The 26,605-nt window shown below is 41.7% G+C and overlaps 1 protein-coding gene across 2 annotated transcripts in view; it reads right to left on the bottom strand.

Moving 5' to 3' along the window:
- ENTPD1 (ectonucleoside triphosphate diphosphohydrolase 1) overlaps window positions 1-11,673 on the bottom strand; it is a 29,501-nt gene extending 17,828 nt beyond the window's left edge. The window contains exon 1 of one of the 2 annotated variants that reach the window (XM_056495045.1): window positions 9,979-11,673. Coding sequence is in view for 1 of the 2 variants with exons in the window: in XM_056495044.1 (XP_056351019.1) it covers window positions 9,248-9,263 (16 nt within the window). In the remaining variant the exon portion in view is untranslated. The other variant, XM_056495044.1, reaches the window with a different exon arrangement.
- Between the last annotated feature and the right edge of the window lie 14,932 nt (window positions 11,674-26,605).

Raw genomic sequence — 26,605 nt, 5'->3', positions numbered from 1 at the left:
AGCCAGACTTGTTGCAAACACATTTTTCAGCACTTACCCAGTTTTAGTGCAGTCAGTTGTGTCCTTGGTTATCACTATAGACCATTCTTTTACCCCTTGATCTGTTGCTTCTTCTCTCTCTCACACATATATTTCCACTCACATTTCTTCCAGGCCAGCTGCAGTATTTCTGCTCCTCCAGCTGCATGCCTACCTTATGCATGGTGTGCTTTCCTTTCACAGGCCATCATTGCAGCTGCATCTCCTGGCTTGGTTAGGCTATGTCAACAGCAAGGGAAGTAGGTTTTAGGGCTGCTGTGGCAAGCATGCAGCTCTGCTGCTCAGATGCAGCCAGGTCTGCTCAGAGCTTGTGGCACAGCACTCATGAGCACAGCAGCAGTGGCACTTTGGGGAGTTAGAGGATGCTGAATCCTGCAGAGCAACAGTGAAGCCTGTCCCTGCTGGGTGTCACTACCAGACTCACCACAAAGGGTTTTATGTAGGTTTACAAACAAGATCTCACCAACAATGTTAGAGCTGGAGCTGTTTTCAGCCTGTCACCTGCAGAGCAGCTCCCTGTGACAGTACAGGGTGAGACCATTGTCACCACTGTAAATAAAACCTGGTACTGCTCCTATATCCAGGCAGGGCAGGGCTGGCATTAACCTCAGCTCCCCATAAGGCTCCTGTGAGACAGGAGCTGCAGTTATCCCAGAACAGAACCACAGCACCCACAAGGAGGCTTTTTGCACTCACATTTTCTCATGTCAGATGAGTCCATCCTTCTCCCTGCATACAGACACCAAGCAAGGCCAGGACTCTCTCACTAACTTCCCAATATGTTCCCTTGGCTCTGTGGCTGTCACAGCTGACTCCATCTCTCAGCAGCCCTGTCTGCCCACATCATAGGGGAAACTAATACAAAACAGGTAATGCTGGAGGCCCCATCATACTCTTGTCAGCCTTTCCCTAATAACAACCCATAATACTTAAATTTGACACAGTGCTTTTCACCCACACATTGCCAAGGAGTTTACAGAGGCCAGCACCATTAGCCTTATTCCCCCAGCTGATGAAAAAGCATAAGGGAGCAGCAGACATCCCAATACTCTGCCCTGTGGACCACTTGTCTGGGTAGCTCTCATGGACCAGGGGTTGCAGCACAATCCTTCCTGCAGAGAGACAGAATTCCCAAGGTCCAGGGAAAGAGCAGCACACTTTGGCTACAGCTACTCTTAAATTCATCTTCCATCATTTTGATATATTCTCTGATGTTCTGCCAGACTAACAACAATTTGGAGATTAATGGTCTTGTAAAGTACACACATGACTCATTCTATGACAATTTCTATGCAGTTCTGCTTCAACTTTAAAAACAGCGAATAAAAATTGAAAATGTCATTTACGTTAGAAGAAACGTGCTGGAAAAGAGAAACACAGGCATCAGAGTCCCCCAGAGGAATGAAGGAATTCCCTGTGTCTCCTTCCTGCAGACTAACTTCAGGGATGGAGGAAGGAGAAACCAGCAGAGTTAAAAGAACTCATTGCTACATTATAAAGATGCCAATAAACTAAAGACTAACTACGACACCACGCCCAAAATTCCCAAGATGTGTAAATTTATGGTTACAGTCTCCTGAGAAATGGAGAGGCAAAAGAAGTCCTCCAAATCCCTATTTACAGAAGGACATCTATTCCCAGCAAGGCCTATGGGATCCTGTTAACATTCTTAAGTGCCAAGTGGCCACAGGACTGAAGATTCTTAAATTGGTAGAGAAATTACTAGTCTCTGTTGCTGAGACACGCTTTGTAACCTAAAAAGCAACTGTGAAATTACTGTCTTTAACAAGGAGCTCATAGCATGGGGCCAGGTTCTATTGTAAACCACTATTTTTAAGATGGAGTGCAGAGGTTTAGTTTCACAGTTTGCTTAACTGCTGTTTGCTCTGCCACAAAAAGGCACTATCCTACCTCTGTCTTATGCCATAGCTCCACCTTTCAAATACAGTCCTAATTCTCTTTAGTTAATGGCAATATTAATTCTAAAGAACCCTGCTGGAACATTCTTTTCTTCTTTTCCATATGACTTTCATGCTTTTAGTCACAGCAGTATTTCTAAATATTGTAAACAAGAGCCTGACCACTAGATTTACCAGAATAAAGTTCTTTTTGGCTTCCTCTGTTTACTGCAGTCTCAAACAAAGCTGACAAACAGTGAGCTTACTATACTATTCCAGTGAAGTGAGACTAAATATATAGAAGCTTTAGATCAACTTATTTGGAACACTCATTTCAAGACAAAATTGCAGATTCCCAGTGCATTTCCCTAAAGAATCTGGAGCCAGCAGGTAGGGGCTGACTGTGGCAAAGAGCAGATGTTCTCCCTGATGAATGGGAGCTGCCCACTCCCATTCTGGCAAAGAGCAGGGAGGGACAGTTCTCACCAGAGGAACAAATCCCACCCTGTTGCCTGTCCCACCACCAAACCCACCCTGCACAAAGCAGCTCCACCTTTCCTCCCACTGCATGCCTGCTCCCTGGGCTCTGCTGTGCTCTCTGGAGGTTTCTATCCATTAGCTGTGCTGAAGGGACTCCAAATTCCCTCCATCCTCACTTTTGGAGAAGTTCACCCTTCTTGCTAAGCCCAGGGAGGAAGGTGGAGATGCTGCTGCCTCCCCTGCCCCAGCTGCAGTGTGACTTCTGGTGAGAAACCACAGCAGCTGAACCAGCCTCTCCTGTCTCTCCTCAGCCTCAGAAGCCCCACAAGCAGATTGTGACAGTGCTGTGAACCAGCTGAGAGCCTCAAGTGGTTTCTGAGTCCTGAGCTGCTGACTCACCTTTTCCAGCCAGCACACAGAGCTCAAAGGCCAGGGATGCTTTGAGCTTCAGCTGAGACGTTGCAGACAGTTAATGAAAAAACAAATTAAATCTCATTTCTTTGTAAAAATAGGTCAATTTTCTTTGCATTCTCTCCATCAAGAGCACTCTGGCATTCACCATGATTTGTGATCAGGGCCAAAATTCTCAGGAAGGTCAGAAACAAAGGGAAGAATACAAATCAAGAGCCTTTAACTTTTACTTAAGCAACATAAAAATATTTGCTTAAAGGTGCAAGTCCCAGCCTGTAAATCAGTCAGTTACCCTGTAAGGGTTACTTTTTAGTCAGAAGAGATGTAGCATTCAGCTGGGTGAAGGAGCAGAGAACAGCATGGGTCAGACTGATGGATGCATGTCTCCTCACTCTAGAAATTTAATCCCTATGTCTATAGCACAAGGGGAAATTGAAAAGCAGTGTGAAGGAAGACAGTGAAGCAGTCTGCAGATCTTCACTGAAAGCTCTTCCCAGGCTGGAATGGATAAGTATGGGCCCCAAAGGTTTCAGACAGGAACCATAACAGGCAGAGCTGAGGATTACTGGCGGTGGCCAAGCACCAACAGAACAGCACTGACCATTGCACTGCCTGCATCACCCTTGAGTGTGAGCAGCCAGTGCAGCACTGGGGACAGAGGGACAAGGAGCCCAAAGAGCAGGCTGGGAATCAGATCTTTGCAGCATTTTCCACATTTGGGGGCAGTGAATGCGTGAGATGATGTGAGCAGATGAATTTGTTCAGTGTGCACTTAACTGACTCTGTTCTCTTCCATCTGGTCTCTCACACTTTTCCCCTTAGCTCATTTCTTAATTTGTACTGCTAATGCAGTGTCTCAGAGCACAGGGCTTGTTTCGTGTCTCTCCTTGTGTTGCAGTGAAGATTTTCCTCCTGCACCTCCCAATAACTTTCATGAAAGTGACTTTTACCCTTCCTTACCCTCATTCTGTTCTCTCACTTGGGCTGGTGTTGACTTTTAAGTTAAACAAGCTGAAAGTTATCACAGAATAAAAAGTACAAGGCTAGAGAGAAGGACAGGTCCCTTTTTTCTTTCAGCAGCAAGATTTATATCAAATAACACCAGCTGTAGATGTACATCCTTAGGCTCTGCTGCTCTCTGTGTGAGCATTCTGGCAACAGCTCTGTGACCAAGAGGCACTTGTGGAAGTGCCTGCCATAAACCTTCAGCTCTGCTAGGAAAGGGAGGTTTCCAATGAGCTGAAACTTAAAGCCAGTTCACACCTAGGTGACAAAACAGTAATAGAGTTTTGTAAGTAGTCCTCATCTAACTCAGCTTTCAGAAAAGCAACTGGAGTGCTTCTCTTGTGAACATGATCTAAAATCTTAAAATTTAAATTTGTTCAGTCTCAAGCAATACTAATCCCTTATGATGTGGCTCTCCAAAGTAATTTCAGTGTCACCTACTTCATCTCAAAGTTCAGCCTAAACACTTCTGTGTTTAACCACATCTTAACCATCTTGAACAGATGACTTCTAAGCTGAGAGCTCAGCTCCTGTCTCAACATATTTCCAACCACATCCAGCTCTGTGGAACATTGTTTTTGGGCATTGGTCTAGTAGGAAGGTATAAAAATGCCTACCCAGAGGGTATTAGCCTGAAAGTTTTATTTTCTAGCTGCTCTCAAACCCACAGGTGGAAAGATGTCTTAGGAAAAGAAGGAATGTAACTAAGCATGATATTTTCACACCACACTATGCCAGTTATGAAACTTAGGTAAAACCAAAAAGATTATAAATTATTATAGCTTCTGTAACCCTTTGCTTTTCAGATGTTCAACCTCTTAAATTTATTCTTTCTCCTCTGGAAATTCCTCAAGGGTTTTCTACATGTTTCTGGTAATTACAATTCGAGGAGCAAACGGATTGCAGTGGTCACAATAAGGTTGATTAGAGGACAACCTTCTCCCTCCATGGTAATGAAGAACCAAAAATCTCTGAATTATGGCTGTCCCAGACATATATATATATATTTATAGACATTCACATACATACACACACCTCTACATATTTTTTTTCTGAACAACATTGTCTGGAAATCGTTCTGGTCTATTCAGTGTTTGAATGTCTAATTTTCCTCACAAAGTCACATTAGCTGTGCTTTTACAAGCTTGGCTTAAAGCCTTTTGTTTGCTCTTTATCTTTCCAACCACTCTTGGCTTCTTTAGGCTTTTTCCTCTGACTAAATTGGTATTTGTACTGGTCCTCCTTGCATTGACAAACTCCATCTGCAAATCAGCAATGATTTTATGCTCTTTAGATCATTATTGGAAATGTCTAATGTCATCACGCCTCTTGCAGAATACCTCTGAAAACACAGCTGTTTCATGATTATTTCCTTTGATATCTATTTTTGAAGGTCTATTGTTATCCAGGTCTTAATCCATTAGTTCATTCTTTGCTAGAAAGTCATAGGGAGACTTTTGCAATCAGAGCATTAGAAGTGCATCTATTGTGAAAAAGCTTAAACATGGAAGGTATTCATGTTTACTCTTTTCAACCACATTTTTTTTTCCTCTGGAAAATAAAACAAGTACAAATAATTAGTTGGAAAATAAAGGACCAGTGCTTTCCCAGTCCTACACTTATAATCCAGACCATAGCTGTTAAATACCAGCCAGGGAATTCAGTTCTTCCAGTTCCCCTTTTGTGTAGTGATTCTCAACTCTCAGGAAAGTTGGGCTTTAGAAGTCCCTTAACTTACAGCCCAGGTTTAGTCAACAGCTACTCAGCTTTTAAGAATGCTTATTTTTTTCCCTGGAACTTCAGTGAGTGTTCATATGCATAAGACAAAATGCAATCTGTTTTTTTTTTTCCGAATGGGAATCACACCAGGCTTGTGTGACATCTATTTTTAAGTCAGCTGATTTACTGTGTAAACAAAAGAGCCTTCAAGAAAGCAAAGACAGATTAAGAGATCTACCAGTACTTGAAATACTTCCCACCACTCCTTCTTCTAAGTGCATTCTCCAGCCAAGTTCCAAACCCAAAAGAAACATATTCCTTGAAGTTCTTGCTGCAGACTCTTGGAAATGGGACTATCTCCATTCTAGGATGCAGACCAATCTGCTCACTTGAGGGGGCCACATGAACTCATAAGTTTGCTTCTGTCTGGGATAAGTAATTTCCTTTTTGATTCATTCATTCTATTATCCATTTTGACAATGTTACCCATTTCTACAATATTATTCTGAAAGTTACTTTGGTAAGTTTTATTCTCTACAAAATCAAAAGAACATAATCAAACTAGCTATTGAGACTTGGTTACTGAGGAGATCTATTCAGTAACTTATATAAAACTGATGTCAAACTAAATTGGCAATAGCTCTCCAGAATACCCACCATCACACTGCTGGGATATTGGGGGAACAATAGCATTCTTCCCATCCCAGAGTCATCCACAGCATTCCAATTGAACATCATTTCATATAGATCTTCTCAGTAAATATTAGGCACATTTCATTTCAAATTGTTGTTAAACTTTATTGATCCCAAAACAGTAATCTACAAAACAAACTACTTCCATTAACTCCCATTAAATATTCCTTCATATCAGAATTAATTTCCTCCCCTCCCAGTTTTGGAAAAGTATTTAATCAACACTTCTCTGTTTTTGTCCTGCATAATTGTTAAAATCTTGCCCTGTCTGCCTCCATAACAATCTTGCAATTCATCTACACACATTATTTTGTTCCTGAGGCATACTAAATGCCTCCTTTGAATTGTGCCTAGCCCTGATAAACTTAAATTTTCCCCTGACATTTTTACTTTCTCTAAATAATTTTCCCCAGCTGAGAGTCTATGTTTTGAATCAGATGTTCTCCACTTCCTCTTTCTCTGCTTCCTTTTCATTTACTTGTTTTGACTTCTGCTTGCTGCCTTCACTGCCTGAATGAACAAATCAAAGTCGTCTTCATTCTTGGTTTTGATGTGCTGCTCAACATGTCTTCTTTAAATTTGTGATTTTTCCATTCACATTCCTTTATTTTTTTCCCCTGTCAGGTTTTGCTTTATTACTGTTCCATGCTGGAACAATCTATAAAGAGCAGTCATCAGACATTGATTAATTAATCAATCTCTGTGTATATAGAAACCTCCAAATCAGAGTTACTACATGAGCACCTTTTATGATGAAATAGATAAATTTCATATGTTTTATTTATTTTCACAGCTGTCTACATGAGATCAGTGTCATGCTCTTGCCAGACAGAAGTACACCCATGTATCTTCTTGTAACATGTATTTTTAGGTTGCCTTGCTTTCTGCCCAAGAAAGTATTCAATGATCAATGATATAACCTGTTGCTATGTAACATCCCAAACAGAATTTCTTTCTTGGCCATGTTAGCATATTTATCAAAATTTCAAAGCAGAGCTGACAGAATCAGCATTTAAAAACAAGCTTCCTAAAACTGAAGAGAAGTGTTCCAAAGGCATTCATTACAGTCCCTGTGGACATGGCTCACAGGAAACAGGTGTCCTACTGAAACACTTCCTAGTAATTCCTTTCTGATGGAAGGACATGCCCTTGGTGTGCATTTGTGCCTGATTTCAAGGTGGAACCTTCCTACTCCCTGACAGATACCACCTGTCCCAGACTGCCCCATGCTGAGCCCATTGACTGCTGCCTCTGGAAAAGATACTCAGAGGGGCATTCTCAGAAACAGTGTGGTGATTTCTTTTCCCACACAGATGAAATGCAATTTATTTTATTGCACTAATTCTCTATAGGGTCTTGCAAGACTTGCATGCTCTGTGGTTGGCCCATTATAGAACCATCGTTTCCTCATCTGCAATTCGCTGGAGCACTGTCAGTTTCCTTTAGTTTCCTTCTGTCTCTTTAAAATTCCACTTTCTGAAAGAAGGCTTACTTGGTTGTTTTTTCCTAAATCAGTTCTCATTATTCAAGTTTCTTCCCTGAGATTCCTCACCCACTAGAAAAGACGTCTCTATTCAAGCATTATATTTCATTTTTTGGAATGAAACTTTCAAAAGGCTGGTTTCAAAGCTATTCTTATCTCCATCCTCAAGAGAGGCAAATTATCTCCAAATATTTCTAGCTTCACTCATGACTGCGTAAAGTAATGAGCTAACCTTCTCCTTCTGCCAGTCTTTGCTTTAAATTTTGTTGTACGTCAGACTGAGAAAATGCTTCTTCTTCTCACATGCCATTTATTGTATTCTATAAAGAAATAATGTTGGAAAGGTCTAGTTTACCATTTTGTTTATTCTAGGGGGGAAAGAGAAATCACATTTTGTTTCTCCGTTGTCATAACAATGATAAATGAGAGTCTTCCACCGGGTACTGAGCAAGAAACTGTCTGCCCAAATATTTTCCTCTCTTATTGCCTCTTGCGTGTTTGTCCGAGTTCGTGCTCTGTGTTGAAAGCCCCGCACAGAGCGCAGCGCTGCCAGCAGCACGGACAGACGGACCGCGTTGCAGAAGGCTGTAAACAGAGGGTAAGGCACCCAGATAGAAAAAAGCCGATACTAAACTAGGAAATGTTTCTGCCAAACGCTGTGACTAGTGCTGTTACGTGCACCGCGTCAGCTGATTGAAAAAAGGCAAAGCCAAGCACAAGACGTGTATCTTGTAGAGAAATCACGGTGCAATGAGCATCTGCAGCTCTTGCCGGCTGCCTGCCCGCTGCTCGGGACCGCACTAAGGCCAGAGGGCTGCCCGGCTGCCGGCGGGGAATCCTCGTCTTCCGAGCCTGCACCGGAGCCCCTCGCACCCAGAGCTATTGTTTTCCCCGAGGTCTCCGGGCTGCCAACACTTGCGCCGAGTTTTCCTCTGCCCTCCCCGCCCCCTTCGCCCCGGAGCGCGGCGCCAGCCCCGGCACAGCGCGGCCGCCGGGACCCGCAGCCGGGACCGGCCGGGGCTGTGCCCGCCCGGAGGGGATCCCTCGCCCGACCCGGACAAACTTCGGGCAGCCGCGGGCGCGGAGCCCGTTCCGCACCCCGGGCACCGCCAGCCCGCGGCCACCCCGGCTCCCCCCGAGCAGCCGCGGCCCCCGCCCGGCTCCCCAGCCGCAACTCGGCATTGTCCCTTCGGGAGCGGCCGGGAGTCCCGGGGCTGGGAGATGATGTCAGCCGGGGGCGGACTGCGGCAAGGCTGCGCCCACCCGGCGAGCCCCCGCCGGGAGCCCTCGCCCACCGCCGGCAGCGCTCCGCGGGCGCGGAGGGAGGGACGCGCCGCCCGGGGATGCCGCAGCCGCAGCTCCCGCCCGACTGGCACATCCCGAAGGAGCTGCTCATGAATATGCACAGCCTCCCCCGAGCGCCGGCCGCGGGATGCCGCCGCCCCGGGGGTCCCCGCCGAGCCCCGCACCCCGCCGGCGGTGGGGCTGGCTCGGAGCGCGGCGATCGCTCCGTCCTTACCCTTTGGCTCGTCCATCGGTGCCGGTGCTCGCTCCCTCCTCCCGCGCTCCCCCTCCTTCCTCTCTCAGCCTCTGCCGGCTCCGAGCTGCCTTAGTGAGAGGTGCTCATGGAAATGGGCGCTTTAGTGGTCCATGGCTGTGGGAGGGGTTAGTTTAACTCTACATGACTCAATCGGTGTAACTTGCCGGCTGACCTCCTGCTTCTCTCGGAGCACGGATCGCCTCCGAGCTGCCGCGTTACCGGCGCCTCCCTCGGGCTTCTCGCTCACGGCCCGAGGGTCCCCCGCGGCCGGGCCGGGGCTACCGGGGGAGCCGGGGCGCTGGGGCAGGACTGCACCCCTGCCTCGGGGGGCAGGAGGGCATCGTGCCTGCAGAGAGACAGTATTTTGTCAGAGTAGGGTTTTTTGGTGGTTTATGTTTGTTTTTTGCTTAAATCGCACGAGACTGAGAAGGTACCCTACCCATCAGCGAGGCACGCAAATGGAAGCGTCCAGAGAAGGGATAATCTTCCTTGTTTCTAGAGGTCCAGCTTAGAGGAAAAATACTCAACCAAATCATGAAAGGAGACAAAGTCGCAGTAACTGCTGGAAAGTCATTCTCTGCGCCTACCTGTCCCATAGAACGAACTCACACCTCTGGCTGCGCCTCCTGGGGAACTTCGTGAAAGAGCCAGTTTTAGACTTTTTGCCTGGAAGGGATCCTACCCTCCACCACTTTTTATCCCAGACTCACCACAAATAAGAAATACAGGGCAGTGCTGGAGGAGTCTCAGCAACTTTTCTCCATGCTTATGACATGAGTCCCGTTCCTGGAACCACAAGTGCCTTTATTCCATGCTGCTGCCTCCCACCGCAAGGGAAGCTGTGAACGACCCTGGCTCTTTCACTTCCTTTTCAGAGAAGTGGACACCAGCTGCTCAGCATCTTCCCTGCTGGTCACCCAGGGGGAGAAGTCACTGGAGCACAGCCCCCAGAACCTGCAGCCTGCTGCTCTGCCCTGCCTTTGCTGAGCCTCTCCCTCTCAGAACTGCTGCTTTTACTTTCTCTCTTGTGGCTGGACGCCCTCCAGCTCTGTGCCCACCACCAGCTTCCAGAGTTCTTGCCCCTAGGGGAGACAGGAAAAGCAGGATCCTGATGCTAGGACTTGGAGAGTGACTTCTGGACCTGGGGTTTCAAATCACTTTTGTTATTGCAGCCCATCACAAGCAATGATCAGTTCCTTTTCCTTCACAAACATTGACCTGGCCTGTATTACTCCAACTGGCAAGACAACACTCCCATTTATAGTGTTTCTGGGAACAGGAAAATAGGAAATTAAACCTGACCTTAATCACTCCCTACAGCTCCCTGAGAGGTGACTGTAGCCAGGTGGGGGTTGGTCTCTTCCTCCAGGCAGCGACTGACAGAACCAGAGGACACAGTCTTAAGCTGCACCAAGGGAGATTTAGGTTGGATGTTAGGAAAAAGTTTTTACAGAAAGAGTGGTAAAGTACTGGAATTTTCTGCCCTGGGAGGTGTTAGAGTCACCATTCCTGGATGTGTTTAAAAAAAGATTGAATGTGGCACTCGGTGCCATGGTTTAGTTGAGGTGTTAGGGCAGGGGTTGGACTTGATGATCTTAAAGGTCTCTCCCAACCTAGTGATTATGTGATAATTTAGGTTTTAGTGATTAGGTTCTTTGTGAATTACTGTCAGTGTTGGTTCAAAAGCTCAAGGAGGAATGTTTTATGAGATGAAGGTAGACACCAAGTGTTTGTCATCTTAATGAGAGAAATTGGTCTGGAAAGTGTAAGAGAGAACTGATCTTACTTCCAGTGATAAGACAGCAATGTATTTAGATGGTTTAGCATGGCAGAAGTAATTTTGTTGGTCACCTTGAAGATCAGTTTTTTTAAAAAAATAGGAGTGTAGTTGATACAACACTTAGTTAATAAATGCAAATTTGAAACTATTCACTGTAATAAATATCAACTGCAGAGATACATCAGGAAGAAATATTTAAAAAAACCCCCAACCAAACAAACTTAGAAAAAATATGAGTCCTTATGGACCAGCTTACACACTAACTTCCCTGAAGAATACTAGCTGGTAGGGTATCACCACAGGAAATAAACCAAATATATAGAAAAATGTCACACATTGAATAAATTAAATCAACTGAAGAGTAGTTTTTAAAAATAGTAAGAATTTAGGACTGATTTTTCAAATGCTATATTAGACTCACTGTCTCTACAGGCAGAAATTCAATAAACTCAATCTGCTGAGCTCACTCATCAGCTGAGAAGTCCAAATTTAATAAGATATATACAAGCTCCCCTCAGAGAAAAATAGATATGCTTTCACACCATGTTGAACACCTTTTAGGATGCCCAGAGCCGTGTATTTCAAGTCCTTTTAATGTACCTGACAAATCACAATAAGCTTTTTAATGCCAGTCTGCCAGTGACAGGGTTTTGTTTATTTTTTCTTGGGAAAGCTCACTTTCAAACTGAGACACATGAAACTTCTATGGGGAAGGATGATACATTCTCAGCCAGTGACCATGAAACACACAGCAGTGTTTTCACACAAGAGCAAGTTGCCACCTGGAACATGAAGGCCCCATGGGGAAGAATTGCTGTGAATAGTGAATACTGCACCTAAAAATACCCAGGTCATTCACAGAGCCACAGGGAGCAGATTTCTGTGCTGAGGATGATCTGCTTTACCTGAGGGACTGATACTCTTGTGGAATACCACTTGTGAGTAGTATTGCACAGCTGCAAGGTCAGGGAATGGTGGCATTGCAGACTATCCTGCAGCCACTCACTTTAGGTGTAAGACAGATGAAATGCTTTCCCCAGCCTCAGTCACAGCCTAAGGGGAAGAGTAGACTTTTTAGCCTCATGTGACATGAGATGCAGAGTTCCCCTTCCACATTTGAAATCCACATTTGCTAGAGCAGTTTGGTTCTGTCTGCTGATCCTCCTGCCTTTGGGCAGACCTCTGTCTGCAATGCACAAACCAGCAGAAGGCAACAGCAGATTCTGTGTCACATTTCCATAAGAAAACAAAATGAGGAAAAAAGAGAGCAGCCCAGGAGGCCAGAGGCCAGAATTTGTACTCAGATAAGGCTCCAGACAGCTGAGGAGGAAGCTTGAAGCACAAATAAAAAGAGGAAACCAGAGAACTCAGGATGTAGTTTCCACACATCTTGAGCAGGAGGTAAGAATAGCAAAAAACCCAGAGTGCCACTTTTCTACTCTCAGGACAAAACTGAGCATCCTGAGCAAATCTGGAGGAACAAAATCCATCTTAAATATCCATATTCTTCCTAGCCATAGTAAGAACTTATTTACAGTCATTTTGCTCTAAGTTTACACAAGTTGTGTGTGTGTTGGTTTGTGGCTAAAATTATGCAATTTCCTAGATCTCTAGAATTTGCTATTTCACAGATGAGGCATGCTGAGTTTGGGACTCAGGGAAGGAGCAAGAGTGACAACACTAGCACATTAGCTTCATTTCCAGAAAGCAGAAGATGGGATTGAGATGATAATGCTGGAATTTAGGGCCAGAACCTCTCATCCTTGGGATGAACAAAAGAAACATCCATAGGAAAAAAGAGTCAGGGAGCCTGAAAACAAACCTGTGGGCATTAGATACACAAGTAGCTTGTTTCCACAGAAAGAACTGGTATGAAGGAATCAGAAATATTTCAAAGGAAAACCGGTAATCCCATCACCAAGCTCAACAATATTGAAGTCTGTGTTTGCTTAAGGGCCTGAGGTATGTGTTCAGATTACAATTTATGACTCTGTGTGCTTAAGCAATGGGGGGAGTGGCAGCTTCAAGAAGTGTAAACATTGAGTGTGGGATGGGCTGAAGAGTGTTTGGGCTTTCCCAGGCATTTATTCCCGGTGTGCTGGCTCCTGTCACCACTGAGCAGCCCCAGCCCTGGGAAAAGGGGCAGCAAAGGCACCCAGCCTCCATCCCCAGCATCTCTGGAACACCAGGAATGACAAAGGAGGGAGCAGAATGCTCTGCAAAGGGACAGTAATCCAAGAGACTGGAAAGAAAGGCAGGGGAGAGGGGCCACACATTGAAAAGAGAAGGATAACCAAAACCATTCCTGGTGCAATCACCTCAGACTTGACAGTTTTCACAACACTGTTGGCCAAGTCCTCCCCACATCTCTGGGTTTCTCAAATAGTTGAAGTTCAAATGCTTGATTTAGATTCCCCAAACACTTCCTTTGTGTAAAACAAACCTCTTGGATGACTCCTCAGGAAACAGAAATCATGTTCAATGACCAAGCAATGAGCTATACAGTATCTGAGTGCACTGAGCATTACTTTTTGAGAATGTAATTCTTAAAAAAACCCAAAAATAATCTGTTTTTGATATTTAGGTAGAAAGGTGAGATGACCTTCAGCTTCATCTTGCTGCAAACAAGTATGGCTCTTTAGCCTTAAACTTATGAAATGCACTATCTATTAAAAGCATTTAAGTTCCTTTCCATCATCTTACTTCCTTGTTTTGGTTTAAATATTTGTAATTGTCCTTTCAGAGAAGGTCCCTGTGCTGTCTTTATACCACTATTCACAGGCATTGTCACCCAAGACCTGTGTGTCATCACCTTTAACACCTTGAGATTAGCTCAGCTGGTTAGAGTCTGGTACTAAAAACACTAAGGTTGTGGATTTCATCCCTGCATGGAAATTTGCCTATCTCTGTATGTTATTTTTGTGATATAGGGATAACAGTGCTCAAATGACATCTGCAGAGCAACTGTTCAAATGTGCTTGTATGATCTCTACAAAACTGATAACACAATTAGTTAATTCTGATAACAGAATTAGTGATGCCCATTGAAACTGGCAGAAAGAGTTCCTGTGCCTTTGTAGAGGTGAATCAATTTTCTAGTTAGTCTGCTAGGTTTGTTTTTCTACACAGTCTCAACTATTGAAGAAAAATTATATTTTACACAATGAATGAAATAAATCAACACTCTTGTTAAAAATTCACAAAGCCTGATCAAAACATGCAGACAACTTCCCATGCCAGTATGAATGATGGGCACTGACATGTGATTTGAAAGGAGCAGTACCAAAGTCCCACTCTCTAACACCTTAAACTACCTACCTAGCTTACATTAGCAAATTATCTATTAGGTGAAACTCTTTAACAGTGCCTTGTTCTATAGGTTCAGCATTCAATATGAGTCTCATAATATCATTAAAGATTATATTACTAACTTCATTTAACCCTACAAAGACACATTATCATACTACAAGTAAAAACAATTAGTCTTCATGTGCTCTACAACTTAGTGTAAAAATAAAATTATGTCCTGCAAAGGAACATGTTATTGCTCATTAACTGGTTAACAAAACAGCAGTCACTCTTTCTGCTCAGGTTATTTCATGCACTCAGAACTTCACCCATGTCAGCTGTAAATAGGATAAATCAAATTTACCGAGTCTTCATTTTGCTTGGTAATTTTAACAAAACTCTCACAGTTCCAATCATAAGCAGCACCCTGCCCAAAATCTGCTGCTCAGATTGTTAGTCATTGTATTTATCCAGGACATGGGTACTCCCCTGCTGGCAAAGCTCTTGTTTTTCCTTCCAAGCAACGGCAAACAGAGCTAGGCATAGCTATTGTTATTGTTTTTTTAGCAAATACACAAGTCCTTGTGGTATTTTCAAGTCTCTTTATCTTTTGTTCTTACAGTTTGCATCTCTTTGTATCTTCCTACTATTTTATCTGGCAGGAAGAGCAGACACCCCCTAATAATGGCTCACTGAAGCAAAAATTTCCAACATTCCAATGCTCCCAGGATAGGAAGCCCATGGGAGTAATTAATAACACCTTTAGTCTGACACTCAATATTATGGGGCCATCAATATCTAGAAGAGAAAGAAGCTCTATAAAAAGAAATAGTTGAATTTTATGAAAACGTAGTAGAAGAAAGAAAAAGTGAGGGGAAACACAGAAGGAATATCCTCAAAGCTCTAAGAGAAAAAACAAGAAAAAAACCCCAAACAAAAGAGTATCAGAACAATAAGTGACAACTATACAATGAATTAATAAGGGAAGATGGTGAGTGCCAGTTGCCCCATCTAACATGCAGGTAAATTAAATCTCCCAAACTTGGTAAATTAAAGACAGAAGATAAGAAAATGTGAATTAGCAACATGCATATGAGCCTTGAATAACTACTGCCTTAAGACTGAAGAAAGGAGACCATTTTATTACCACCTCATCTCAGTGTTTTTTTGACCAAAGTTCATTTTTGTTTTGTTAAATCTGAATTTATCATGCAGCACCTTGGTAGCTAAGGCAAAAATAAAGATACAAACCTTCTCAAAGCAGATATTTCCAAAAAAAGAACTGTACATATTTAGACCAGATTGTCACTCACTCTTAGTATTTCTTCAAAAGAATAAAAGTAGACATAACGTGGAAAACATACGTAGAGTGAAACAGAATAACTTTAAAATAAATGTTTTTTAAATGTCTGAATTCAGCTTGACTACCCACTCACCCTCTGTTGAGTGATTTGGTCTTTATTAAGTGAGCATCCACAGAGGAAACCAGTGGCAGCATGTTGATGTATTGTCCATCAGATGTCACTCAATTATTGGCAGAAGAGAATTTGGCTGTGTCCATCCAGGACTATCTGAAGACACTGGCAGAAAGGGAGAGATCTTAAAACCCCCAAACATCTCCAATTTGCATTTGTTTGTTAACCACAGCCATAAATAAACCCATGATAAATCACCAGCTGCTTTCCTGTGCTCTAGAAGCATAAAATGCTCTCCCTCCTAAGAAAGCCTCAGATGCAACCTTGGCTTTGGAGGATAATGACACTGGGTGTTTTCTATCCTTTATGAAAGTCCTGGTGGCTGTAGGAGCTGCTGCTCTCTTCACATCCCACCTCACTTCCCCTGAGCCCGTGCTGAGCTCATGCAGGTCCACGAGCACCATGGAGAACGAACTATCTATAGACATGGGAGCTCCTGGAGATTTTCACACTTGCTTTGGAATCTCACTGCCAGATTCTTCTCCCTGTGGGTTTATGTACATTTTACATGGCTTCATTTTACATGCATCTCAGTGTGGTCATCTTTATTTAGTCTCTGAGAGGTTTCCTGCTCTTTAATTTTGCACTTCAAGGGACTGAGAAGGGAGACTTCAACAAGTCCAAAATTTAAGAAATTATATATCTCAGGTTCACTGGTGATTGATATTGAGGTTTTAGTACTTTTGCTTTTTATATAAAGTCTTCTTCATCCTATTTCAATTCTCTTTCTATTAGCTGAAAAAAAGTAACTATATGTTTAAAGTAAGCAATTATTTATTTTTTAGTCTTTGCATTGATTTAAAATTTTTGGGAAAAAGGTTAAGACCAGTCAGTTCCAGTTGTGTCAAGCTTCATTCTTAATTCTAAACTGAGCAACTTTATGAAATGCAGTGTTTGAGCATGTATTTATAAAGGAAGATTGGTTTGAGATCCATAAATTCATATATATTGACTACATGATATAAATGGCTTTTCAATCCTTCTGTTTCCCATAGTGGTTTTCCCTTTCCCCACCACTGACTACAAGTTTTTAACTACAACACTGTGTTGTACTCTCAGATCTGCCTCCTTGCTAAATATACACAGATTGTTTCAAAGCACATTTTCTCCTTGAGCTGTTCTGTGTACCAAAATGTGCTTTAATCATTCAGCATGCAGGAAGCATCCTTCATCCACTTTCCCCATGAACACATCTCCAGCTTGGCATCCAGTTTAAACTGTCATTTGTATTGTCAGTATTTTCCCCATATAAACTGAGCAGTGTCTTCACCTACTTAAATGTGTAAGTATATTCTTGTCCAACAATCTTGCTTCTAGAAATAGCCTTTCTACATCTTTCAGCATCATCAGATGGCTGAGCCTTTTCAAGTTGAAAACAGTTTTCCTTAAGTTAAATATCCCTGTTTCTCTCACTCTGTTGTTAAATCATTAACTCTTCAAACCTCTGACCTGTCTGACACCACCAATAAAATAAATACTATTAACTCAATTCTCCATTTAGTAAGATGTTTCACACAGTAGGAAATTTCAGTATTTTTCAGCATTATTTTAGTGTGTGTGAAAGAGTTATGTCAGTATTTCTCTCAGGCATTCTTTGAAAAAATGAAAGTTAAAAAGGGAACCGAATGATATGAATAGATATTCACAGGAATAGCTATGATACCTTTTCCTGTAAAGGAAAGACTGAGGTCTGAGAAAATATTCCCAACTGAAAAGATTCATGAAGGACTAGACAAATATTCTTGACTGTCTTTTTAAGGAATTCCTGCAGAGAAGTTTCCTTTCCAAGGAAACTGTCACATTTCCAAAGATTTTGCACAGCACACTTTCTGGCACAGTGGCTTTTTTGTTTGTTTGGTTAGTTTTTTTATCACAAATGAGATACCTTAACTATCTCACTTACAAATTAGCAGGCTCTGAGATCATTCTCATTTGCAGACAAAATGCTGTTTGTAAGGTGCCGCCCTTCCCCAGGTGTGCTCGCCACACTTGGAATAAGGATTTATCACCCACTGAGATTCTCCTGGTGACATTTCCAGCAGAGATTTCATTGTGTGGCAGCAGTTGCATTAAAGAGGCAAAAAGCTGTGTTTGGCCTCGGGTGCCACTGAGGTGGGGAGGGATGGAGCTGCAGCAGGAGCAGCCTGGCTTGGGAAAGGATTCTGTGCCAGAGCTCCCTGGCTCAGCCCCTGGAGCTCCAGCCCTGCTGTGCCCAGCAAGGCTCTGTGAGCAATGGGTAATCAAAGCTGTCATTTGGGAGCAGACAGTCATTTAAGCACTCTGCAGGATGGCTGTCAGGCTTTTAGGAGAGCTGCTCTTGTGTGGATCACAGGCTTTCAGCAGGTGTTCATGCCACCAATCCATTACTTACCTAGACATCAAAATATGGCATGCTGAAAAAGGAAAAATAAAAGGAAGGGTTTAGCCCTCTGAAATTATCTAAACTAACAGGCACATCTGTTCAACTAACTTTTTTAATTTTCAATCTACTTCTTAAAAGACACTGGAACAAGAAAGTAGTACAGGAAAAGGGAGCTCAGTGAATAGTTCTTGTTTCAAACCCATCAGAAAATGTCATATTTTAAACATACTAATACAGATTTCAAGTTTCTTAAGGGTTTACATTGAGGTGTTTTTTTTTTCTCCAAATTGGTTGCTGGTCTTTGAAGACCTATGAGTCATTACGTAAAATTTTTGTACCCATGCAAAAAGCCACAGAAAGAACAACTGCCTGTAGAAACTCCTGATTTCACTTCTACTGTTCTCTCTCCTATTGAGCAGACTTCCCCTAATTCTGCTGCATCTACTAGAACATTGCATCACAGAAAATCTAACAGGCTAAAAATATATTTTGTAGGTATAATCTTAATTATGTTCAGGTTGAAAAGATTTCGTAACCTTGGAGATGGAAAACAGTGTTAGAAATTATTATTTTTAGCATCAAGAAACTTCTCCAAGCAACAATACCACACAGTATAAAAATATACCAGGTCAGTACACTTTGGAGATTTCAGATGTTTTTTCCTCTTATGATCTAAACTACAGTACATTTAAACTACATTACTCTGGAACAATTTTCTCCCTCGAAATTTTTACTGCATATGACCAAAGAAATTACACAGAGATGTGAAGATGTACAAGAATTTTAAACACACCATCCTTACAAACTGAGCTTGGCTCAATAAGAACAGAGTTTTTGATTTCAAGACAAAATTCACTGCTTTAAATGACTTGCAATAGAGAGAACAGAAATTTCAAGTGGTGACCTAAACCTGAAGACAACTAAAGTAATTTCTTTGGGTTTTTTTGTGTGCTCCTCATAACTTAAAAGTCCTTGGGCTGCAGCCACAGGCAAAAGTGCCATGGAGGAGTGCTATGGCAACAACAATCACATTATTTGGTCCTGTTAAAAATGTTTGTGTAGTGACAGTCCCAGCCATGCCCCTCCCTTCATTTCTTCTCTTAGAACATGCCAAGCTGCCCAAGCAAACAGCAGCATCCCAGCCCTCTCCATCTCCTCACTGGGTAACGAGTGTGAGCGAATGTGACTGTAGGAGGAAATAATTCAAAGTACTGTGTGAGTACCTCTCTGCTAATAACAGCTTGCTTATATTAATAGCATCCTCATTTCTGCTAAATAAAGGAGAAATTCTTCTAATATTGAAAGAGACTCTCCCTGACTTGACACTCTAACAGGGAAATGTGCTGCACAGTGATGCTTGCCTGACTTGTGTTAGCTAAATGAGGAATGCACACAAACATTTCCCAGCTCAGAACAAATGAAAATTGGAGTTTCAACAGTTTCAACACCTGACAAAACCTATATGAAAGTATATTTGCTGAAGGTTCATTAATAAGATTTACCAGAAGGACATGTGTGGTAACAGTCACTACACCCAACATTTCCCAAGGTGCTCAGATTTCTCATAGGCTTCTTTCCTTGTTGTAACTCTAATTTCTACAAGCTGAACAGGTGGTGAGATTTCCCAGCCATTAAGGCCAGGTCACACTCTCCTCTACCAAAAATCAATTTGAGCAGGCTGAGAAGAATTGAATGGTCTGGAAATCACAGAGGTCAGCTCCTCCCTGGAGCCACTGAACACTGCTGCAGTAACTGGCACATGCTTCCCCATCCTAAGAAAACAGAATTTAAGACAGCTTGGTTTAAATGCAGGCAAAATTAAATACTTAACATGGGAACAAAAGGGTTCTTTGTGGTAGGGAAAAATGTTTTTTTCCTCTGAGTGCTGGCAGATTAGCCCCAGTCTATTCTGCTTCTCTTTTGCTCAGAGTGCTTTTCATTATTACTATTTTTTATATTCTGTTTCAAAGAACAGTCTGGAATTCAGGGAAAAGCATTACCTACTGCTGTGACACAGGCCTGCCTAGCACTATGAAACAGGAAAATGCATTTTCCCAGAGTAACCTTTTGCTCAAAATTCAAGCTCCTGGAATTTCAGGAGGGGTGAGGGCCTGGGTAGGCTACACAAGCATGTACAAACACAAACACTGCCAACCTCGGGCTGTTAGTATTTTTTTGCATAGTTCCCATTCTCATCTTTCACCTCCTGCCTCAGCAACATTTTTTCTTTGATTTTTTAATGTTTCACTTTCCTTTGCACCCTTCCCCCATCTATTGGTTTCTTTCTTTTAAGTGTTCTCTCATTTCTCCTTTTCTCCTAAAAATACTTTATCCTTTCATGTTTTTACATCAGGCTTTTTCACCTGATGTTTTCATCTGTTTCTTTTCTCTGGAGAGGATTTGGTGTCTTCTATTTCTTACCATTGGTGTGCTTTTATGCCTAAGAAATTCTGAATTAAGTGCTGCTAAACCAAGTGTAAAGCACAAAGACTTGTTTTACTTCAGAAAAAACTGCAGTAACATTCCTTTAAATTATTTCCAGATGTAGTCTATAAGAGTAAGTTAAATTTGACAGCATATACTGTGTACTAGGGTTGCATAATTTCTGTAGTAGTCTGTCATCACTGCTCTGAATGACTGCCAATAGCAGAGATTGAGCAAACGTCCTGCAGATATTTCATTTACTTCTTTTGGAACATAATAATGGCAACAGCAATGGACATCTATGACAAAAAATCTACTGCATAATGAACCCATTTATGAAAATGTTGTTTGCTTGCATTTCTTATATAGCAAGATTTACAATAAAAAATTATAACTACTTTGACTTGTCACTTGCGGAAAAATGATACTTAAAATCTTTAATTTTTAGAGTATTTGAGGGCATTTTAATAACTCCACTCATTTAAGCTACAGAATATTGTTCACATCCTGACTAGTAATTAACCTTTTGTTTGAAGACAATTGCAGGGGTTGATTTTTTCCCCCTATTTTTTTCCTCTTCCTTTTTTTTTTCCACCCTGAGATATGAATCCAAATCCCACTCTGAACAACCTGTGCACTCACCAACATTCAATCAAGCAGGATTATTTGTGCCATGCAGAGACCTGATTAGATAAGAGATAACTGAAGACAAGGAAATAGTTGTGGTTAAGTCTGTGACAGTCACATCAGCATTCAGCACTGTGGGGAAAGACTCAGCTTTACATTGCTCTGTGTATTTCCAGCATCAGCCCATAGGTGTTAAACAACTTCACTTCAGCATCTCGTCATCTGTGCCACTCCTGCAGGTGAATTAACCCTTTCGAGCTCAGGTGTGCTGGTTTGAGCCCTGCACATCCCGGGCAGGGTCTGTGTGCTCAGCTCCAGCTGCTCAGGGCTACCGAGGCAGCAAAACCCTCCCTTCCACCAGCTCCACAGAAAACTAAACACTGTTTAAAAACTAGCACAGCTGATCTTTTTCTGGGGTTGGAATGACCATCCCTGGTAATGAAAATACCCACACAACCTGCCTTGGCCAATCTTTAAAAGCTCTTTTTCTTTAGTGATGATTTACAGATGATTTACAGATGCTGCACGCCCCTCCCTTGACACGGGTCTGTGACCTGCGATTCCCCTCCCGGCAGGACAGGAGCGTTTGTCCCCCAGCGCAGGAGGATGCAGGAGCAGAGAGCAGCTCCAGGCTGGTACCACACCGCCACCCTCTGCAGGAACCGAGCACCGAGCTGCTCAAACCTCCTCCTCCCACGAGTTCCACAGGCATTTTAATGTGCTTCAGTGAGTATGAGAGCGGGCAGAAGAGTCAACCAGAGCTCCAGCTTGGGACAACCCCCCCCGATTTCACGCTGATGCTGTACCCTAAACCTAAAATATATTATTACACTCTTAGTGGTGTTTTTCTTAAAGCTTGCTATTTTATGTGATGGCAGAACTGGTTTAAATAATCTTTATTTACAGGAAGTAGACAGTGTTCCATATTCAACTCCTCAAAATTTCAATTTTCTAAGTTCATAGCTACCCATTTTTTTAATTGATACATATTTTAATAACTAAACTATAGAACATCTATTGCAGAACTGTTTTCCTAAAATTCAAAAAGTTACCCTTCTCTTGAATTCTAGCTGTACAAAGAGTGATAACTTTCTCTTTGTTTGCATTTTTTGAAAATTCCTGAAAAGTTTTTACTTCAGATATAAACCTAATGCTTCTTCAAAAATGCCAGCACTTTTGCTGTTAAAGTTATCACACTTAATTCTAGATGTTGTGCAATCATACTGCCATTACAGAGCTGACAAAACCCTTACTGCTATTTCACTGTTGAAATTGAAATTACTGAAATTTCAGTAAAATTCAGCTTTGAATTTGTTTTCAATCTACTTGCTTAAGGAAATAAAGTTATCTTGCTGATATCTATTAGCTCCCACATAATCTTTCTTGAGGCATTGGGGCATTCCTTAATTTGCCTCAGTTTGATAATTATTCTCAAATATATTGAATTAGCCAAATTTTCATGCAAGCAAACATAGAAAGAGAGCATATGTTTAGCACAGATGAGATGAGCCACCTTTGCTCCAGGGGAAAGGCAAAATCCTGAACCTTCTCTGGCCCTTAAATAGTTGATAGGAAAAAGCATCAGCCCAGGCATATTTTTAGACACCAGAGATTACAGCCATGGGCCAAATAAAGGAACTGTGTTCTCACAACCCTGTTCCTCATCAGTAAAATATTAGATACAATCTTATTTTCCAGGTGTTTGCTGTTAGCCCAGTAATGGGTAGGACAGCCAAGGGTAGAACATTTTGCCATAGCATCCCTCTGGCCTGATAATTAAATTGAAAAATGGCAACCTACAACTTTACCACTCTATTTTATCATAAAGTAACACTAATCAGACCACAAGGTCAATAGTTGCATAACTTCAAGTATTAAAGGATGACTTCTAACCTAAATATCAAGATTTCAGTGCAATACATTTAAAGAACAGAAGAGAAGAATGCAGGGCAGCATCAGTACTGTAAGAACAACAACAAAAACAAAATAAGGAAAACCAGCATTTGGACTACTCTAAACATGCACACACTTGAAAAACCAGTAGGTTTAGGAGGCTCTGAGCCTCAGAATTTCACATCCCAAGGACCATTTTAACAAAACTCTTTGCTGAGTTCATTAAAAGAGACATTGAAGATAATCCACTCCTATTTCATCAGTTACTGTGTGAGTTTGAATCAATGTGGCATTTAAGACCACTGTTCATGTTGACTTGCATTAACTTTTGCTAGGAGATTTTCATGTCATATATATCTATAACTTCTTGAACTGCCTTTGGCATTCTCTCTTCTCAGATCTATTTTTTTCTTCTTGTTTAATAGATCAGAAGGGATATATTATATCTTTTTGAATTAAAACAACTCCCCATGCACTCCTGAGGAAAATGAAAATGCATTTGAGCATTACCACACACTTCTCACATTGTCTTTTTGCAATTTAAAACTTTTTAGCCCCTAGAATAATATAGATAACAGCTTTTCTGTAAAATAAGGTCTGGTCTTGCACAGATTAGAATTTTACTTCTGACTTCAATAGGAACATGAGAAAATCTTTTTCATGACCCACATTGCAGGTATGTTAAGGTATGATAGCTTTCTTGGCCTCTTTTGAGGATTTTAGGACATGGTTATTTAGGCCTAGGCCTGGAAACCTAGCTCAATATTCTGTATTTATTTAATTCTCTTGCCAATTAATCTGTAATCTGCAATTCCAAAGTCAAAATCACAGGCATTGAGACACATGACCTCCCCCCATTAGACAAGAGTCAGCTGAGGAGGGCCAGAACATCAGGACACCCATTTCTTTATAGGGAACTGAGAATTTTGCCATTGCTGTGTTTCTCCAGCCCTGCCTGGACTCTGTCCTCCTGCAAACTACAGGAGGCATCTAATGCTGAGTACATTGCTTATATTCTCCAAAGAAATGCTGAGGCAGCCACTGGAAAATGCACACCATAAATTCCAATTTCCCCCTTGTAATAGTCCCAGAAAAGGCCACTCAGCTTGTAGTGAGTGTGCAGTTTCTCAAAGCAAAAATCCTTATTTTTCTGTAAATTTTTCCTCCAAATATGACAGCCTTACACAAAGGTGTTTCCATTCAAAAATTAACATTGTCATCATGTACTTAGAATGAGCTTAAAAAGTTTTAACTTCACCAGCTTGTGATGTAAATACTTATGGGTAAGTATTTCTATATAATGATGTTCACACACAGTATATTTTTAAGGCAGAAGTGGATATTACATTTTAATTGGTTAAATTTAAGACATCTTAATTTAAGTGGCATGTAAGAGACTGTTATCCCTTCCTATTATTCTCGTTGTATAATTTTACAGTAAGTGAAAACCTGACAAGTGCCTACTAGAAATACTTTTCTCCATGTTTGCACCTAAAATTAAAATTCAAAAGAAATATTGTCCAATTTTATTTTATTTTTTTAGTTTATAAGTAGTTGATAAGCTTTAACAAATATCACTGCTACTACTGAGGCCCATGTTTAGTACAAGTAGGAGTCAGACTGTGGGGTAGTGCACAGCCAGCTACAGAAACAGATTTTTTTCTTAATTTCTTCAGTAAGCTTTGAAAACAGTAAAGAGTACCTTAGTAGCAGAAACTCTCTTGTGTAAAGAATGTAGTGCTTAAAATTCAAGGAAGAAGCAAAATAAATTATTTTCTTTTACAAACAAAATAGATTTGTTTGTTCTACATTCCTCTCAGCTTTGGCTCTCTAATGTCATGTAATATATTGTTACAGAGACCAGTAGAACAAACTAAGCCATAAACAGATGTAACCATGTGGTACACATTCCTAGCACAACATGATTCCATTTGGGCTGGAAAAATAATCTTTTTTTATCAAGTTTTAGTGTTCTATCAATTGTTTTAATCTTGCTCAGCTCTCACAGCAGGTAGGGCTTAGGAAACAAAACTGTGATGAACTGAAGAATTAATACATCACAGAATTGATGATGAAAAGATAATCATTACATTCATGAGCTCTGGAGGCATCTTCAGGCAAACTGAACATGGACAGGAGAAAGTGGCACTTTCCCAGGAACCACTTCTTTCATGAGGAAATATGGGAAAGGTGCAGCCACAGTGCCAGATTCTCTGAGGAAAACAAGTCAGTCTTCTCCCAGCATTTCAGGATTATCTCCAGGACTCCACACCAGCAACTCAAATTTGTTTAGCTGGGCAGTTTAGAGGGAGCTTGGTCCCTCAAAACTTTTTTGGGTCCTGCTTAAAACTGTGGTTTGCTAACTACACCCAGTGTATTTTTCTAACTCCACATATGATACTCTCAAAATTCATCATTACAGTCTGTACAGCTCCCTGTGGCAAGGGGCATTGTCCAAACTGCTTCTTGGTGTCTCAGTAGCTCTCTTTTATAGCTGAACAGGGTGAAAAATAAACATTTCAGGTGAGTAAAAATCCAAATCCAAGTCCAATCAAACCAAGTGTTTTTAAAACACCAGGAGACATCCCAGCCATAGGCTTTCACATTTCTACTGAAAATAAACTGTAAAATTGTAGCTGGAGCAGGACTAGCACAAGCCTGCCTGCTCTTGACAGTTAATCCACCTGGCCTTTCAGACATTGACAGCACCATGCAAAGAAAATCAATTACCAGAGATAACAAATCCACTGTCTTCATCTCAGCTCTCTCATTCATTTAATCTAATTCTTGAGTACTGACATTATTGCAGGCATGATGGGAGCAGAAGTGCTTCACTGAAGGCAGCACCTGGGCTTATTCAATGGAGCTGACAAAGCTCTGACAAAGGCAGCCGGGCTGCTGAAGATGAACTGACAAGTGCTACAACCACAAGAATGTGCCTCTCAAAACAGCCCCCAGAGAAAGGGTGGTTTCAGGTGAAGGTGCCTGGCTCCCAGGGAGGTTTCATCCTCAAGTGCTTTGTCAGCCCAAGGCAAGAGAAAGGTGACAGTGCCTTGAGCCCAGCCTGAGCTGAAGATGTGCAGGTTAAAGGTGCAGCCTGGCTGCTGTAACAGCAAAACCCAAAAATTCTTGAGGTAACAGAGCCAGAGTGCTCAGATTGACACAGGGCATGGACCCCAATTTCAACAAGAATATGCTTTGATTTTGGTGTGAGTGATCCTATAAAATGTCAGATGAACATTCAAGTAATTCATTTAGCTTCAGTTACTACAGTGAAAAAGCAGCAAGTAGTGAAATAAGAAAGGAAGTTCACTTGACAAGTAAAGGCTTATCAAGAGGTTAAAAAAATTCAGCTCAAGATGTGTCTAAAACAAAATAAAAACATAAAATAATAAAAATTTGGTACATTTTATAAGTTACTCTTGATACAGGTAATGTTTAAAGGCTTTTTTTTTGTGTAACTGGGCAACAAGATGTAAAAAAGAAAA

This window comes from Oenanthe melanoleuca, chromosome 6, assembly GCF_029582105.1.
Source record: "Oenanthe melanoleuca isolate GR-GAL-2019-014 chromosome 6, OMel1.0, whole genome shotgun sequence".
Taxonomy (NCBI): Eukaryota; Metazoa; Chordata; class Aves; order Passeriformes; family Muscicapidae; genus Oenanthe; species Oenanthe melanoleuca.
This window is presented reverse-complemented; position numbering and strand designations above follow the sequence as displayed.